Below are 14,969 nucleotides of genomic sequence, written 5' to 3' on the forward strand. Positions count from 1 at the left end.
TACTCCGTGGTGTGTCTACGATTTTTCACTAGATCTGCATCTGAAAGTTTAATTTTTTGCCTGTTTTGTGGGAAAAATGGCACATACACTTTTTTTTATAATTTGTTCTCTCATAAAAGGAAAAAACGCCTTACTTCTCTTTAAAGAGGGCAGGAATTTAAACTTTCGGTGCAGGTATAGTAAAGAAGCTAATTAATAAATTTTTCACAATATGGATTTTTCGCGCTGAATTATTTTAATGTTTCGTATCCAGATGCATGCATGTAAATGATTCAAGAATAAGAAACTTTTAAAAAGTGTTTGAGATTGTGATTTACTTTTAATTCGTCTAACTACAAAAAATTTTCTGAATTTAAATTCGAAATTAATTTTTTAATTTCAAAGCTTGGAAATAATCTGGAAGTTGAATTGAGACCATGTCGACTACGCGCCGAGTGCTTTTTTAATTGAGCTACTTGAGCTTATGTGTTAAAAAAAAAAGTAAAATCTCAAACACTTTGCAAGGGTTTCTTATTCTTGAATCACTTAAATTGAACAAAAATGTTGGGGGGGCCCATTTCGCCCCCAAAAATTTCGAGGCATCCAAAAATTTAGGGGGCCCATTTACCCCCCCCCCCCCCCCTTCCCTATCCCCATATTGCATCCGACAACTTATTTTTCCATTTGAATGTAAAAGAATAAATAGTATATTACATACCTAGGCTAGTAAAATAAGAAAAGTCTCAAAGCACATGTAATTGTTGGCCGAGGCTGACAAACATGTGATCTGAGGCTTTCTTTTTTACTGTGTATATTATTTCTCTGCTCGATGAAGCCAGAAAGTTGCAACTTCGTTCAGGGCAGCGGCCCGAAAGTTGCCACTTTCTGGCCGGAGGGCAGAAAAAAGAATTTTGTCTCATTTTAAATTGTTTTTATATACCAATTACGCTCTCCCGAACCTATCTCGGAAATTTGAAGAGCATTGGAATTTTTTTATTTTTATTTTCATACTATAGATAAAAATTGCATCGATTATCGAACGAAAACTTTTTTTACACTCCCTCGTGGTTCTTAGAAACTATCTTGGAAATTATGCGGGTGTATAAAACAAATTGACAATTAGAAAAATTGGTATTACACTCCTCAAGCGTGAACAAGCTTAAGGCAATCTATGGTCACCTAAAAACGATTCGTGGTTTCTGACCGTTTTGATTCCATTAAACTATATCTTCATCTCATATGTCAGAAAATTACGTTGTATCATAAATTTACTATTTTGAAGCTAAGATCTTTAGGAACAAGTCTGCTGGAGAAGTATTTGAGCCAAACGAATCTGGATTGACGTCAGAAATTCTTTTTTACAGTGCAGACGTCAATAAAGTTTTTGTGAGGTACTTTTAATTATAACTCATTCGAAATTTTTATGAAGTATTAATATACTTATAATCATCCATTTACTTAACATTTTACATAGATGAAATGATTAAAAAAATCATTAAATTTGCCGAGTTACTATAAATGTGTTTCTATTGCTACAACTAATAATATTAAAGTTGACTCATTTAAAGCATTAAAGACTTAAGTACATATTTTTATCATTTTTTCAAGATAACTTTATAGGATATTTCTAAAAATAATCGTTTTATAAATAAGAAAAATCAATAAACAACTTTATTGTGTGATATTTTATGCAGCTGAATGACTGTTATAATCTGTTTAGAGTAATTTTATTTATACAACAATTTCTATCACAAGTTGCTGGTCAAGGCACTGATCACAAGAATCTTTTGATAGATACTACACCCTGTTTACAAAATCTCGTAAAATCCAATAGATTCTCATGAATTCCCATAGAGATTTTATAAGAATAAATGAGTTCTATAAGAAGTGTTATAGTTAAGTATATGCGTTTATACATACAGTTATATAAGAATCTATTGGATTTTTTAAGAAGGGCATGAACTTGCCCGAGATGACGTACACTAGACAATCTTGTAGTAGTCATGTACTATTTTTGTGAAAGAATCTTGCAGGAGACCCCTAGGTGTCTACGTCTTTGTATACCTGTCAATCTGTCACGAGATATTAATGCAATATTCTAAGGCAAGATTGTTGCAGGACTTGCACATGATATTGTACAGAAGAACATTGAAGACGTCTTGTTCAAGATGTGTTAGTAAACTTACGTGTATCTTGAGCTGATCATGCATCGAAAATTACTTGGAGACACTAACCTATATTTTGCGGCAGATCTGCTCAAGAAATCTCATATTACACTATCTATATATCTTACTCCTATCTCTTTCACTTTACCCCAGGATTATGCATCGTATGCCAATGGAGGAATAAAGTGACAGACGGAAGTGAGACGAATAGTGTAATATCAGACTTTTTGAGTAAACCTACCGCAAGATGTGCATTAGTATAGCAAGTAATTTCTGGTGCAAGATTCGCTCCATTCTTTGTACCAACGCACCTTAAGCAAAAAATATTTTCATTCTCACTCGATTCTTAACACAAAATGTTTTTTAAAGTTTTGTTATATAAGACTTTTACTTAAAAACTTTGCACGTGTCTGCAGCAAGATCCATAGTTATATAAAGACGCATATAACTAGTGTACTGGTGACCAGGCTTGGGCAAGATTGTTATATGATTGTTATATGAGTATGCCTCATAATTGTATTAAATTAAAAAAAAAATCAGTGGAGAGAATGTGGAGAAAAATATTGTATCCTATTTTTTAGTTTAGATTTTGTATTTAAAAACCAACATAGAGGTCTAAAAATACTAAGATTTTAACATCTTAATATGTTCCAAGTACCGATATCTTTACGATATTATTGGAACATTCGTAAGGGCAAATTTGCCAGTATTATTCACTTGCATAATATATAATAAGCCCCCAAACTATTAACTGTTCGTATACTTGATTGAATTTCTATACATTTCTATACTTTGGTACAAACATTTTTATTTACATTGAGAATCGTTTTAAGTGGCGAAATAATTAAAACTAAAAGAAAACCTAAGTAATGATTATATTCTGATTCATATATACAGTTAATAATATGTAGATTTGTTTTCCCGATAATAAGCTATACTGAAAAACCCAAATTAAGATTAACACTTAAAAAAAAAATACTGTCTTATTTTTCATCATTCAGTACCTTTCTCATTTTGAAGACTTTTATTACATTGTCTATAAATAACAAGAGTGTAGTATCTGTTGTTCATATAATACAATAACATAAACGTACTGAAGAGAAAAACTCGAGAATACCATTCTCTTCCCGACGTGAGAGGATCTTCACGAGTGGTCGCTCCGACACGTTTCACTATTACTCTTCTTTTTTTTTTCGTCGCAAAATCCTTTCTCTCAAATGTTCTCTACGTCTCTTTATTTTCTTTATCTCTTTTTTTTTATTTTACTCTATCTACTTTCTTCTTTAGTCCTCATTGAAGGTAACCACAGCGAGCGAGAGAAAAGAAACTGAGCATCACATTTTGAACACAATTTGTCGTTGATACGAGTCTTACGTAGACCAGCCACAGTAACAGCTTTCACGCTGAAATAAAAGGACTTGGTTGTTCCACGTTAGAAGATTTAGTCTCACATGCAACCACAAGCTTCTACGACCATGTTTGGAAGTGTTTTTTGGGTTATCGTGTTGTTAGAATCCACGTAAAGCAGCTGAATTGGGGAAAGCTGAGTCGGCGAGCAGCAAGGTACAATTTCGCTTTGTCCACCATTTTTCATTAACCATTTCTGTAAACATTAACATTTTATTCATAACTTTTAATTAAAAATTTATTTTTAGCTTTGGAAAATTTTTATAATTATTTGTTAAGTAAATTTTATTTACTCTTAAAATATTGTTGTAAGGCGAACCACTCATAATTAGGGATGCTGCAGATGAACATGATCCACGACAAAAGTAAGCGTGGTATCCACTAGGATGGAGAATCCAGTCGCTCCACCCGATTTCATCGAAGCTTATATATAGTTGATCCCGGCAACATTCTTTCATTTCTGGTAGACAATTAGAATTTCGTTTCGGTCGATTTTTAGGAAGCAATGGCGATGTATGAATTACCAAAAAAGGCTTTAACGTTAGTTCAGTAGATACTGGAGCAGTTTCACGATCAATGGAGCATGTACTGCATGCTATTTGAATCGCGTGATTAAGGATTCGCCGCTCTACCCACTTTCTCACAGTAAATGCTACATCAGTTTTCACCCAACCCTCTGTAAATAAAGAAAAAATTAAGTATTTCCAGTAAATTTGTCAGACGATTATCAACTTCGGACGGCCAGAAAAAAAGTTAATTAAAAAAAGAGGTTAAGCATATTTCAGAAATGAAAACTAATAAAAAAGTTATATCGATGATAAAAACAACTTACCTTCAATAGAAGTTTCAAAAATTGCCATGATTGTATTTTTTTCAAAACTACCACCTTGATCCCAATGATCCAATTCTGCCAAAACAAATGTTTGACCATAAACATCATTTTCATCATTTTCTTTGTAAAACCAAAGATCAGCTGAAGTTACATCAACAAATTGCATTTCTGTTGGAAGGTTGAAAGTGAAACACGCTGCAGGGCTAAAACCCGTCAAATGATTTGAATTTTGGCGACAGTTTTTAATATCTGCTATGCCTGCAAATGAAATTTTTTTTTTTGATATAATTATGTTACGTTTGACTATACCCTTATGGAAAAAAACTAATGAGCTCTAATAAAAACTATTGAAAATTTATTTCTGTTCATAAAAGTTGATTATTGATCATTAGCAGTCCGATTAATGAGTCATCACTATTGAAAGTGATATCAGTATCGATCATGCTTCAAGTAAAAAAAAAAACTCTACACTGAGAGAAAAAAATGGTTTTCTGAACTATGAAAAACATAGTTGAATGAGACCAACACTATTAACTGCAGTTTCGGTAACTGATATGATATTAGCTAACAGTAACAAAAAAGTACAGTTAAGGTGACTATTTAGTAGTCAATTTCACAGTTTCTTATTCATCATGACCAGAAGAAAATTGTTGTCAACTATACTTCTACAGTTAGCAAGCTTCATTCGATATAATTATCATCACAATATAAATAAAGTGACTAGTATTAAGAATTTATAGTTATAGGTATTATATTAGTTTAGCGCTTTCAATTATTTCATCAATGATAAATTCAAAAAATTAATTTTTTTTATTCTCATTTCAAGAGAAGCGCAAGGGTAACTACTTCTATACTGAATTAACATATTAATATCATACCTACATGCTCGCTCTTCTCTCTGAGAATTGGATTTTTGCCATCATCCTACAGAGGATTTGAACCTAACACCTAATAAGACACGAAATGTGCGAGAGACCAACGATAATACCGCTACGCTATGGAACTAGTGAAAAATTACAGTTCTACTGTGCTTCTAATGCTTTATTCCCATATTTAATTTTTATATCCTATTAGTTTTTAAATATTTTAAGAATAATTTTAAAGAGTGTCAATATTCGAGAAAAAAAATTTTCTTAATATTTGTAAAAAAAAAAAAAATCAAAATAATTAAAAACAAAACTTTTAGAAAGTTTGTAACATATTTTTTTAAAATTATTTTAATTTTATTTTTTTTAGAATGACAATAAAGCATTAGTGCGCAAAAATACTAGACGATTGTAGTTTTTCATTAGTATTTATCCGTAAGAAAACACTTTATACAAATATTATTTTAGTATTTCGAAATATGATGAATTTTACATATATTACCAAAAACTGTGCAAATCATATTATCTTGAAAAAATATTATCACTGTCATTAATTTATCCTATCGGTTTTAATTAATGGAAAATATTATTAATTTATTTTACAAAATACCTGCTAAATCATATATATTATGTTTACATAAATTAATATTTTTTGTGCACAATCCAGACTAGAGAGAATATAGAAATTAAAAAAATGACTTACTCTGCTGATGAATATTCATCGGAATTCTGTGAATAAATCATGCGATCATCAAGCAAAAGCAAACTGACATGTAAATTGAATAAAATTACAGGGAACGCTGCTCGTAACACACGAATGAAATTATTCGTAATTAAAGTTTGGAAGTTAAAAAGCCAATCGCTCTGTGTTCTAATCAACGCCGAACACTAGTGAATAATTTTAATTAAACAGTATTGAATTCGCACAACCGAGTAAAGCATTATAATGCAGAACAGGAGACAAATAATTATTAGTTAAACTATTATTTTTAAAGCTTCAATATTATCTAAACTTCCGTTACTAGATGTTATCATAATCCTGAAAAATTTATAGGTGAGGAGGTAGAAGACTAAATAGAGTACCCCAGAATTTTCTAAAAAAGTTTTTTTTAACATTTTAAAATTACTTTTGTAAATACAAGGTAAAAGGCCTAATATCCGATCAGGGAACTAGTACTCGATCACTCCATATATTTGTATATCTATATTTAATAAAATTTAGTAAATATAGATAAACAAATACATGAGCGATCGGGTACTAGTTCCCTGATCGGGTACTGAGTTTATTACCTAAACTGAAAATTATTTTGAATTTTTTTTATTTTTACTGTTTTCGAAAAATTTTGCTTTTGTATAAAAATAGTATGAAATCGATTTGGTTTTTTTTTCTTATTAATTTACAATAAAAGAACTCTCAGTGTCAAATTACTTCAGATGTATTTAATAATCAACTTTAAAATATTTACGATTTTAAAAATTTGAAAACTTTAATATCTTTTAATGATAATCTATTACTTTATTTGGCACAACTTGGGGTTTCAAATCAAAGTTAGACAAGTGGATTTACACGGATATTTTGGTACCTCAGATAACTTTTGCCTCAATTATTTGTTGCCCTTCTTTACAGAAGAACGTCAACATTAAGGCATTAGATAAAGTCTATCAACTTGCTATGCTAGGCATATAATGGGAGCGTTCAAAACAACTCCTACTGTAGCTATGGGGGCCCTCTTCAATATAGTGTCCCCAAACTTTACTGTAGAGTCTTTGTCTATGAGAATGGCAATAAGACTGCACTTTGATGAACTTTGGTCGATGACCAGGATGGGGCATGCGTCAATCCTAAGGGACAGGAATTTCGAAGAGTTTCTGGCCCTGCGAGGAGACTATGGCTCTCGTCGTCATTAATTCAGATTCAATTACAAGGTTCTATTTCCAAGCAGGCAGGAATGGATAGAGTGAAGAGTGACCACATCCTGTCCCCCAAGGGGCTAGTCTGGTTTATGGACGGGTCCAAAAGCTTAGAAAGAACAAAAGCAGAAATTTATAGCAGTGGACCCAAAATTAAGATATCTCTTAGGCTCATGAAGGGAGCGATCTTGTATAGTTATAGTATAGAAATTTGGATAGCTACCGTTACGATTCATTCGACTCCTATTCATAATACGATCGTTGCCACCACCGCCACCTCTGTACCTAACGCTAACCTAACTAACCTCCATTACAAATGGGTAAATGAGTATCATGACAGTCAGAAAATCGTATCGTGCTGGTCACGAGAATTTTTCTTCCGTGACTTTTTTTTCAAAGTACGTCATTTTGTTATTTTTCGATAAAATTTCATAATCCTAGTTCCGACGGGAATGCCATGTCTGCACATTAAGAATAATCAAGAATTTTTGATTTCAGGTGTCCTCAAGAGCCAAAATCACCTCGGGTCATCGATGCACTTTTTTTTTGAGATGCCAACTTAAGTGATATTAATAATAATAAAACAATATTTAATTTGTTCAGAAAAAACTTTTTTTGTAATTTTAAGATGTAAATAAAAACATTAAAAATTAAAAATTTTTCATTTGTTTTTTTTTTTTTTCAAAAAAAAAAAAGCCTCTAAAAATATGCACGAAAAGCCACGCGAGTTACCAGACTACTACCTTAAACTTTTTCAAAAATCGAAAGTATCAGTCGACTGGCGAACCTAAATTATGGTGAAAACCCGTAATTTCGGTGAATTTACGGTAAAATACCGTAAGTTACTGTAAAAAAATGAAATTCCGTAGTATTCTGTACTGCTATGGAATTTTGCGGTATCCCACCGAATGTTTATTTGAATTTACGGTATTTGGTCGCAAAAATGTCAAAATGGGTATAGAATTCTTTTACGGTACTCTACCGTACGTATTCTTGCCGTAAATTTTTGGTTTGTCACTGGAGAATACGGTTTTTGAAGTGTAAACAATACACATGCGCTGCTACATCATGTGAATGTCGCGTATGTATAAGTGCGTAGCATCGGATGAGAGACCCGATATAAATATATATTCATATATATACATCATTCAAGGTTATGGTTAGATGCGCAACCCGTTGTATTGCTTATGTAAGTGCACGGGGTTAACCCTCAATATGATTTAATATTTTGTAAAGCTCTAATAAAATGAACGTTAATCAATAATAAGTGAAAAAAAAAGAAAAAAAGAAGCATTGGAGCAATAGTTCCTTTGCAATAATTATTTTTCACCAGAAAAACCATCAGAAAAGGTAATAATCAATGCTCATAATTTTTAAGTGAAATTTAAAATATGCTACTAAAAACAACACTTGATAACATTTTAATACTCAAAGCGATTTTTTAATTTTAAGCATGATACTACGAATCAAGTACACTTACGCAAAAAATAAAAGGAACAGAAAAATTGTCAGAAAATTTTTAGTAATTTTTGGAAAGCTGTATCTTTGTGGAAAAAAATCGTATCAAATTTTTGATCACTTTTTTGATACAAATTTTTTAAAGCTACGGTTATAGCACAATTATGAGAAATAGCACGAGATAATAATTTTCTTAATTTTTCTTTTTCTTTTAAACGGTCCACGAAGTGAGGAATATGTTTTTTCAACGGCCTGAAAATTTGCCATTCACTTTGAATATCGTTAAAAAAAAAATTAAATGTATTTGAATCCCCTAAAATTTAGTATTTCCTTAAATATTTCGAAATAGAGAAATTTTTCTAAATAATACATGACTTTTAATACTTAAAAAGAAAATGTCTTAAAATTATCATTTTTTAATTAAAGCATTTAAAGAATGTTAGAATGTTCTCAACGATATATAGATGGAATAAGAACAATTCTGGATAGATTCCAAAGAGCATATTCTTTTACTGTTTATGACAATGATAATAAGCATCCAACTTTTCAATGGTATTTTTCGAGTGTAAGTAAATACACAACAATAAGCAACAGAGCGAGCATATAATATCGATCAGCGATAACTTGTAAACACAACTACTAGTATAAAACAAATAGCTCCAAGTATCTCTATTCCTTTTATAAAAGAACTAACAGTATAATTTTCAGATAATAATGAGGCATCACATTTTTTGTATCATTAATTTTATTTAGGTAAGAAGGAGGGGAGGGTTAAAACGGGAAATTTATAAAGAAATAATAAGTTTTTGGGAACTCAAATACGTTAAATCTTTTCTTTCGTTCATGATATTCAAAGTAAATTGAAAAAATTTTCAGTTGCCGTTAACAAAGAATTTTCATCAGATGGCCCCTACAAAAAAGAAAAAAAAAAATTTCTGGAAATTGAGTAAATTCGATTAAATTAAATTTTCTTGGGTAATTTATAAAAAGACAAATTACATTTCACTGATTATTCGATGAAAATGTAATTACTTACTTTGAATTGTCAATCACTATTTATTATTAACTATAAAGTAAAAGATTTAATTTAGTTTTAATTCCAAAGAAAATATTTTTAACAAAGCAATTACATATTGTTTATAGTAATAGAGTAAAAAATTATCAAAAGTTAATTAAATTTCGAAACTATAGCAATTGTAAATATTTACAAGTTGATTATTGAAATACATCTGATGTAATTTGACACTGGGAGTTTTTTTTGTTGTAAATTGATAATAAATAAAATCAAATTGATTTCATACTATTTTTTACAGAAACAAAATTTTTCGAAAACAGTAAAATTATTTACAAAAATAATAATGGAATTTTTCAATAACAAACTTTTTTTATAAAATTTTGGGGATATCCCCCTCCCCTTATCCTGTAGCTCTCCTACCTTTCCTAATTTAAGAATCTGGGTCTGTTATTGTAACTTTATTATTTTTAATTCCATTAAAAGCTCGCTAATGAATCTTGGTTGTTGAGAATATTTCTAATACCAGACAAGAGCATAACCTGAAGAATTTTCATAAATATGCAGGTGAGAGTCTGCAAAAGAATGATCTTTTCTCCTATTACTACTTGGTTCTGATGAAGTGAATAAATTTGCACTAAGGCGCATGCGCAGTATGGCAATTGTAGAAAAATGGCGGGGGGAAAGTCATATTCTTTTGCGAACTCAGATATAAATAAATGAACCTTCAAACCGTATTTTTGTGCTATTCGTAATCACCGATCTGACAGACGACAATGCAGAAACTTGTTAATTTTTTGGTCCATATACTGAATGCAATTTTTCTATTTTAAACATGATTCTCTGATGTAAGAATTATAGTTTATTCATCATTCTAACTCTTAAAATCCTCGACAATTGTAACTACTAATTTTTCATGTTTTGGACTCCATTATTTAGTGAGGTTATGACTTAGTTCCTATTAAAGTTCATAGGAATAAAAACGAAAAAAAAGTTACATTAACAGGAACCATATACTACGAATAAAAAAAAACAGCCTATAGATTGTGAAACGGTTAGAAAAAAATTTTAAAAACTGATGATTTGTGGGAATTAAATAGTTAGGAAATTACTAAGAGTTTTATTTATTTTAAGTTTGATTAGCAGTCTCAAGACTGCTGTTACGGTTTAAAGGTTAATAAAAATAATCTTATAATTTGAAATGAATTAATTTTATAATTTTATAAATATGAACTCATTTTACTAAAATGTGTGTTCAGCAAGAATTTAATGATATTTAAAAATAATGCGACTAACTATTTACTTTGCAACTCACGAGCTTTCTAAAGTCCAAAATATTGATTATCTTTATGATTCGTTATGATAATAATATTTTTTGAATTCTTGTAAATTACTTGAGTAATCAATCTTAAGAACTGATTGGAAGTTTGAACGAGTTGCATCAGAAAATAATGAAAATGAAGACCATATTTTTCATGTAAACCGATATAGATTTATGTCAATCTCAGAATAGTAAGCGATAATTTAAATAAAAATTTGATACGCAGAAATTTAAAAAAATAAGAATGTTTAAAGTGAAAAGTTAAAGATATAATGACAAGGTTAATGTCAAGGTTATGATTCGATTATAAAATAAAAAAATAGTCGATTGTGATTTTACCTTCATTTGGAAAAACGACAATTTGATCTGTTTTCCCGTAAAAACTTTCTGCTTGTTTTTCTGATTCAAAAGGTTCACCAGGTCGTAGTTCAAGCACATATCCATTTATTAAAGGCTTTGGTAACGTTGACAGTGAAATTGAAACATCTGGTGGCTTTTCTAGTCTAAGCTTCTTTAAAATTTGTTGTTTTACGTATTCAACTCTAATTTCATTGAGAATATGTTCAATTTCCTCGTTTGGGGTCACTCGGTTTTTTATACATGCTGAACATTTGTGTTGAGGTTCTTCGGCTACCATAATATTTTCATTAGAGGCCATATTGCTATCACTGACGCTACTCAATTTCCCTAAATAGAGAGAAGACCATACGCTTTTTAAGGGATCAATTAACATAAACGCATTCACATTTAAAAAATATATAAAACCACTCAAAATCACAAAAGTTAACCAATGCATTTTTTTAAATTTATGTTCGTTTGATAGTTTACTAATGTTAATTAAATTTGATATTTACTTTATCATACTATGTCAATGATTATTGTAAAAAATAAATACAGAAGAAAAAAAACGAGTTTAACTTTATTAAAAAATATAAATGATTGTCTAAGCAGACGATGACGAAGACTGGAGGTAAAGCGTGACGTTGGGCCAGTCATGCAGTCGACTTGGCGACGGCGACCTTTGTCCCGTGATCGGGGCTGACTGCTTATTGGATAGCATGAGTTGATATCAGTCGGAGAAACACGCGTTGTCGACATGTTTCTGGTACTAAGTGCTGCTAAGAGTGATCTTTTGAGCTTTTGAACTCATCTGGACCGTTTCAACTAGAATAAACCAGATTGTTTTCGAGATGTCAATCAATCATTCCATTTCAATAATTAATTAATAATAATTAAATTTTTGGTTTTAAAGATACTACTAAATTATTGACAAGTGCTACAAGTATTGATGATCTTTTTAAAAATATAAGCACTCAGAGACTAAGTCTATAATCGTCGATTAGATCGTCGATAGACTCTTTGACGAGACAAAAAAAAAACAGTTGTCTTTTTATGATATGCTTATGTACATAAACTAGAATAATATCAGGCAATCGAAAATTTGATTAAAGGTATAAAGCTAAAAAATATTTGTCTAGTTTAACTTCTCTAGAAATTATTGAAGAAGTTTTTTTTAACTTCTTGAAGGAATTATAGCCAATTTTGAGAAAAGAAAGGAGTTGTTAATTATTAATTATTAAGGAGTTATCAATCCCATTGCATTTTTAAGAAATTATTTTCTTAACCGATAAACTCTGAAAAATTCAGAGTGTGCGATTAAGTGTAAATGATCTGATATGAAAATTTTCAACACCACCGGTATGACAGTTACACAGCGCACGGTATTAAATTTTTGGCCGTCTGAATTAGAACGACATTAAAAAACAAAATAATGAAAACAAGTTCTTATTTGGGTGAGATAATAACAAAAATAAATATGTTAACAGAATCGTTAATTAATTTATTTCGAACCATAAAATACCTTACAAAAGTCGTACAAATGTCAATGGCAAAGGCTTATACATATAAATTATCAGTTTGTAATTAATTTACATTTGAATACAGTGTTACTTCTAATAAGTAATTTTTTCAATCGAAAATACTTAACATTATTCTATTTTATTGGTTCAATTATTAATATTGTACTTTGTTTTAATCATTATTAAAGAAAGTTAATTAATAATTTTCGAAGTTAATGTTAAATTAACAAATTTAAATATAAAAAACAACTATTAGGTCATTTTAATTATAAATCATATGATCGGACAATGTATGAGTATTAAGCTGACAACACCGAATAGTGTGAAAGATAACACTTACACCGTATTAAAAGTGCAAAATTTGATGGTTCACATCGTCAATTTACACCGAGGACACCGTGTAAAGTCCTTGGGGACTATTTTCACAACAAAATTTATTTACAGTGCACTGAAAAAAAAGTTTTTTTTCCTCCTGGTAAATGTTTTGTTCTGGTAGCAATACTGGTATTCTTGTGGTAAAGAATACCAAAGTTTATTTCACGGAGCAATACGTATTCTGAATGTAGCAAAACTCGGTATTGCTATAGGCATAAAACCACAATTAAAATAAAATAAACTTACGCCTACTTTATTGACATACATGAATATATGTAAATAGGAGAATTTTTTATTATAACAGACGTACTGTCAACAATTGAGACGAAAAATGCATAAATACTAATTAATAATTTTATAATTACAAAGAAGAATATTGCACGCATTATTTTAATATTTGTTGTCACTTGCCCTCTTATTTCTATCTCATGATAATATGAGGTATAGTTTGATTAGCGAGATTTTGCGCTTCGGTTTTTTACCCCCATCATCAAGGCGCAATGTCTTAGGTATTAAATTTAGATAGTGGGGGTAAAAACCGAAAATATCCGAAATGCAAACTTTCGCTAATCCAACTATAAAAGTGCGGGAAACAAAAATTGCTATAGGATAATTATGTAAGCGCTGGAGATACCACTGCATTTGCTATAGTAAACCAGTATAAAGTTTTAGTCCCACAAGAAAACTCGGTATTGCTGTGGGAATTATACCAGGTTTCTTACAGTAAGAATATGTTTACTAACTATAGGAATATTGGATCGATAATACTTTGGATTCCGGGAGGAAATTATTTTTTTTTTCAGTGTGTTGTTACATTCTGGGGTATTACCCCAGAATAATTAAAAATATAATTAAATTTATTTTATTAATTTAAATGTTCAGGTTTGACATCATTAGGGTATCTATCGACCCCAGATGTGTCCGTTGTCGATTATTAGTGATTATGAATTTTTACAATATTTGATTAGGGTTATATAATAAATGGTACACCATATTTACTAAGTTTAGGTAAATTTCAATTAATAAAATTAATTATTGAGTCAGTCAGTCACCGGACCGAGGTCCGGTGACTTAGATGTTCGTCGGCTAACTGCCTATTCTGTCTGCGCAAATCCAGTACAAAAAATTATAAAACTATAAATCGTCCAACGTCACATCTCAGGTTACCTTAGCGAACGTCGTCGAGGCCCGGGTCTCATGCCCCGTCATGAGTTTAGACTACGGGCCAGACAGAATTTTTCTTCATCAGAGCGACCAAAGTTTTATTATACCTCACCAAAAGAAATTTAAAAATTTTTATTTAAATATAATTAAAGCCAGAACGTAACAGTGTATTAAGAGAAATCCAGAGTATTATTCAAATAATAAAAATGACCAAATGTATCAATAAAATTTAATTCTCAAAATAGTAAAAATTACACAATTTCGATAGCGTTCTGAGTTTAGAACATGAATTCAGTAATTTCAACTCATATTTTTAAATAAAGTTCCTCATAAATTTTTCATCGTTACAATATCTCTCGAACAAATCAACTAACTTAAAATCTTTTGAGTGATCTCGAGTTCATTATTAAATTGTGAAATCAATCAATTGAATCGTTTTTGTTATTCTATGATTGGATTCCAGTCAAGAAAGTACTAAAATTACGGTAACTACTGCAGTTTTAGTTTTTCTGTTGACAATATTAATGACTATCGTCTTTTAAAGTAAAGTTTTTAGCGAGATAGTCATGAAAGGATACTTCCTCAAAGATTTCATCTAAAAGCGACAAATTCAGTGCAAC

General features: G+C 30.4%; 1 protein-coding gene across 2 annotated transcripts; it reads right to left on the minus strand.

Annotated features, from left to right (window-relative positions):
- Window positions 1-1,668: 1,668 nt before the first annotated feature.
- LOC103569709 (growth/differentiation factor 8) lies at window positions 1,669-11,921 on the minus strand. Of its 2 annotated transcripts, XM_008547168.2 has the most exons (5): window positions 11,806-11,921; window positions 11,291-11,638; window positions 4,384-4,641; window positions 3,845-4,227; window positions 1,669-3,747 (listed from the first exon to the last, which is right to left on the minus strand). In XM_008547168.2, exons 2-5 carry the CDS (start codon window positions 11,607-11,609, stop codon window positions 3,592-3,594), a joined length of 1,116 nt encoding a protein of 371 aa, XP_008545390.1. In that variant the 5' UTR covers window positions 11,610-11,638; window positions 11,806-11,921; the 3' UTR covers window positions 1,669-3,591. The 2 variants fall into 2 exon arrangements, with proteins under 2 accessions (XP_008545390.1, XP_008545389.1); XM_008547167.2 differs by having other exon boundaries at window positions 11,291-11,921.
- Between the last annotated feature and the right edge of the window lie 3,048 nt (window positions 11,922-14,969).

The sequence above is a fragment of the Microplitis demolitor genome, chromosome 3, assembly GCF_026212275.2.
Source record: "Microplitis demolitor isolate Queensland-Clemson2020A chromosome 3, iyMicDemo2.1a, whole genome shotgun sequence".
Taxonomy (NCBI): domain Eukaryota; kingdom Metazoa; phylum Arthropoda; class Insecta; order Hymenoptera; family Braconidae; genus Microplitis; species Microplitis demolitor.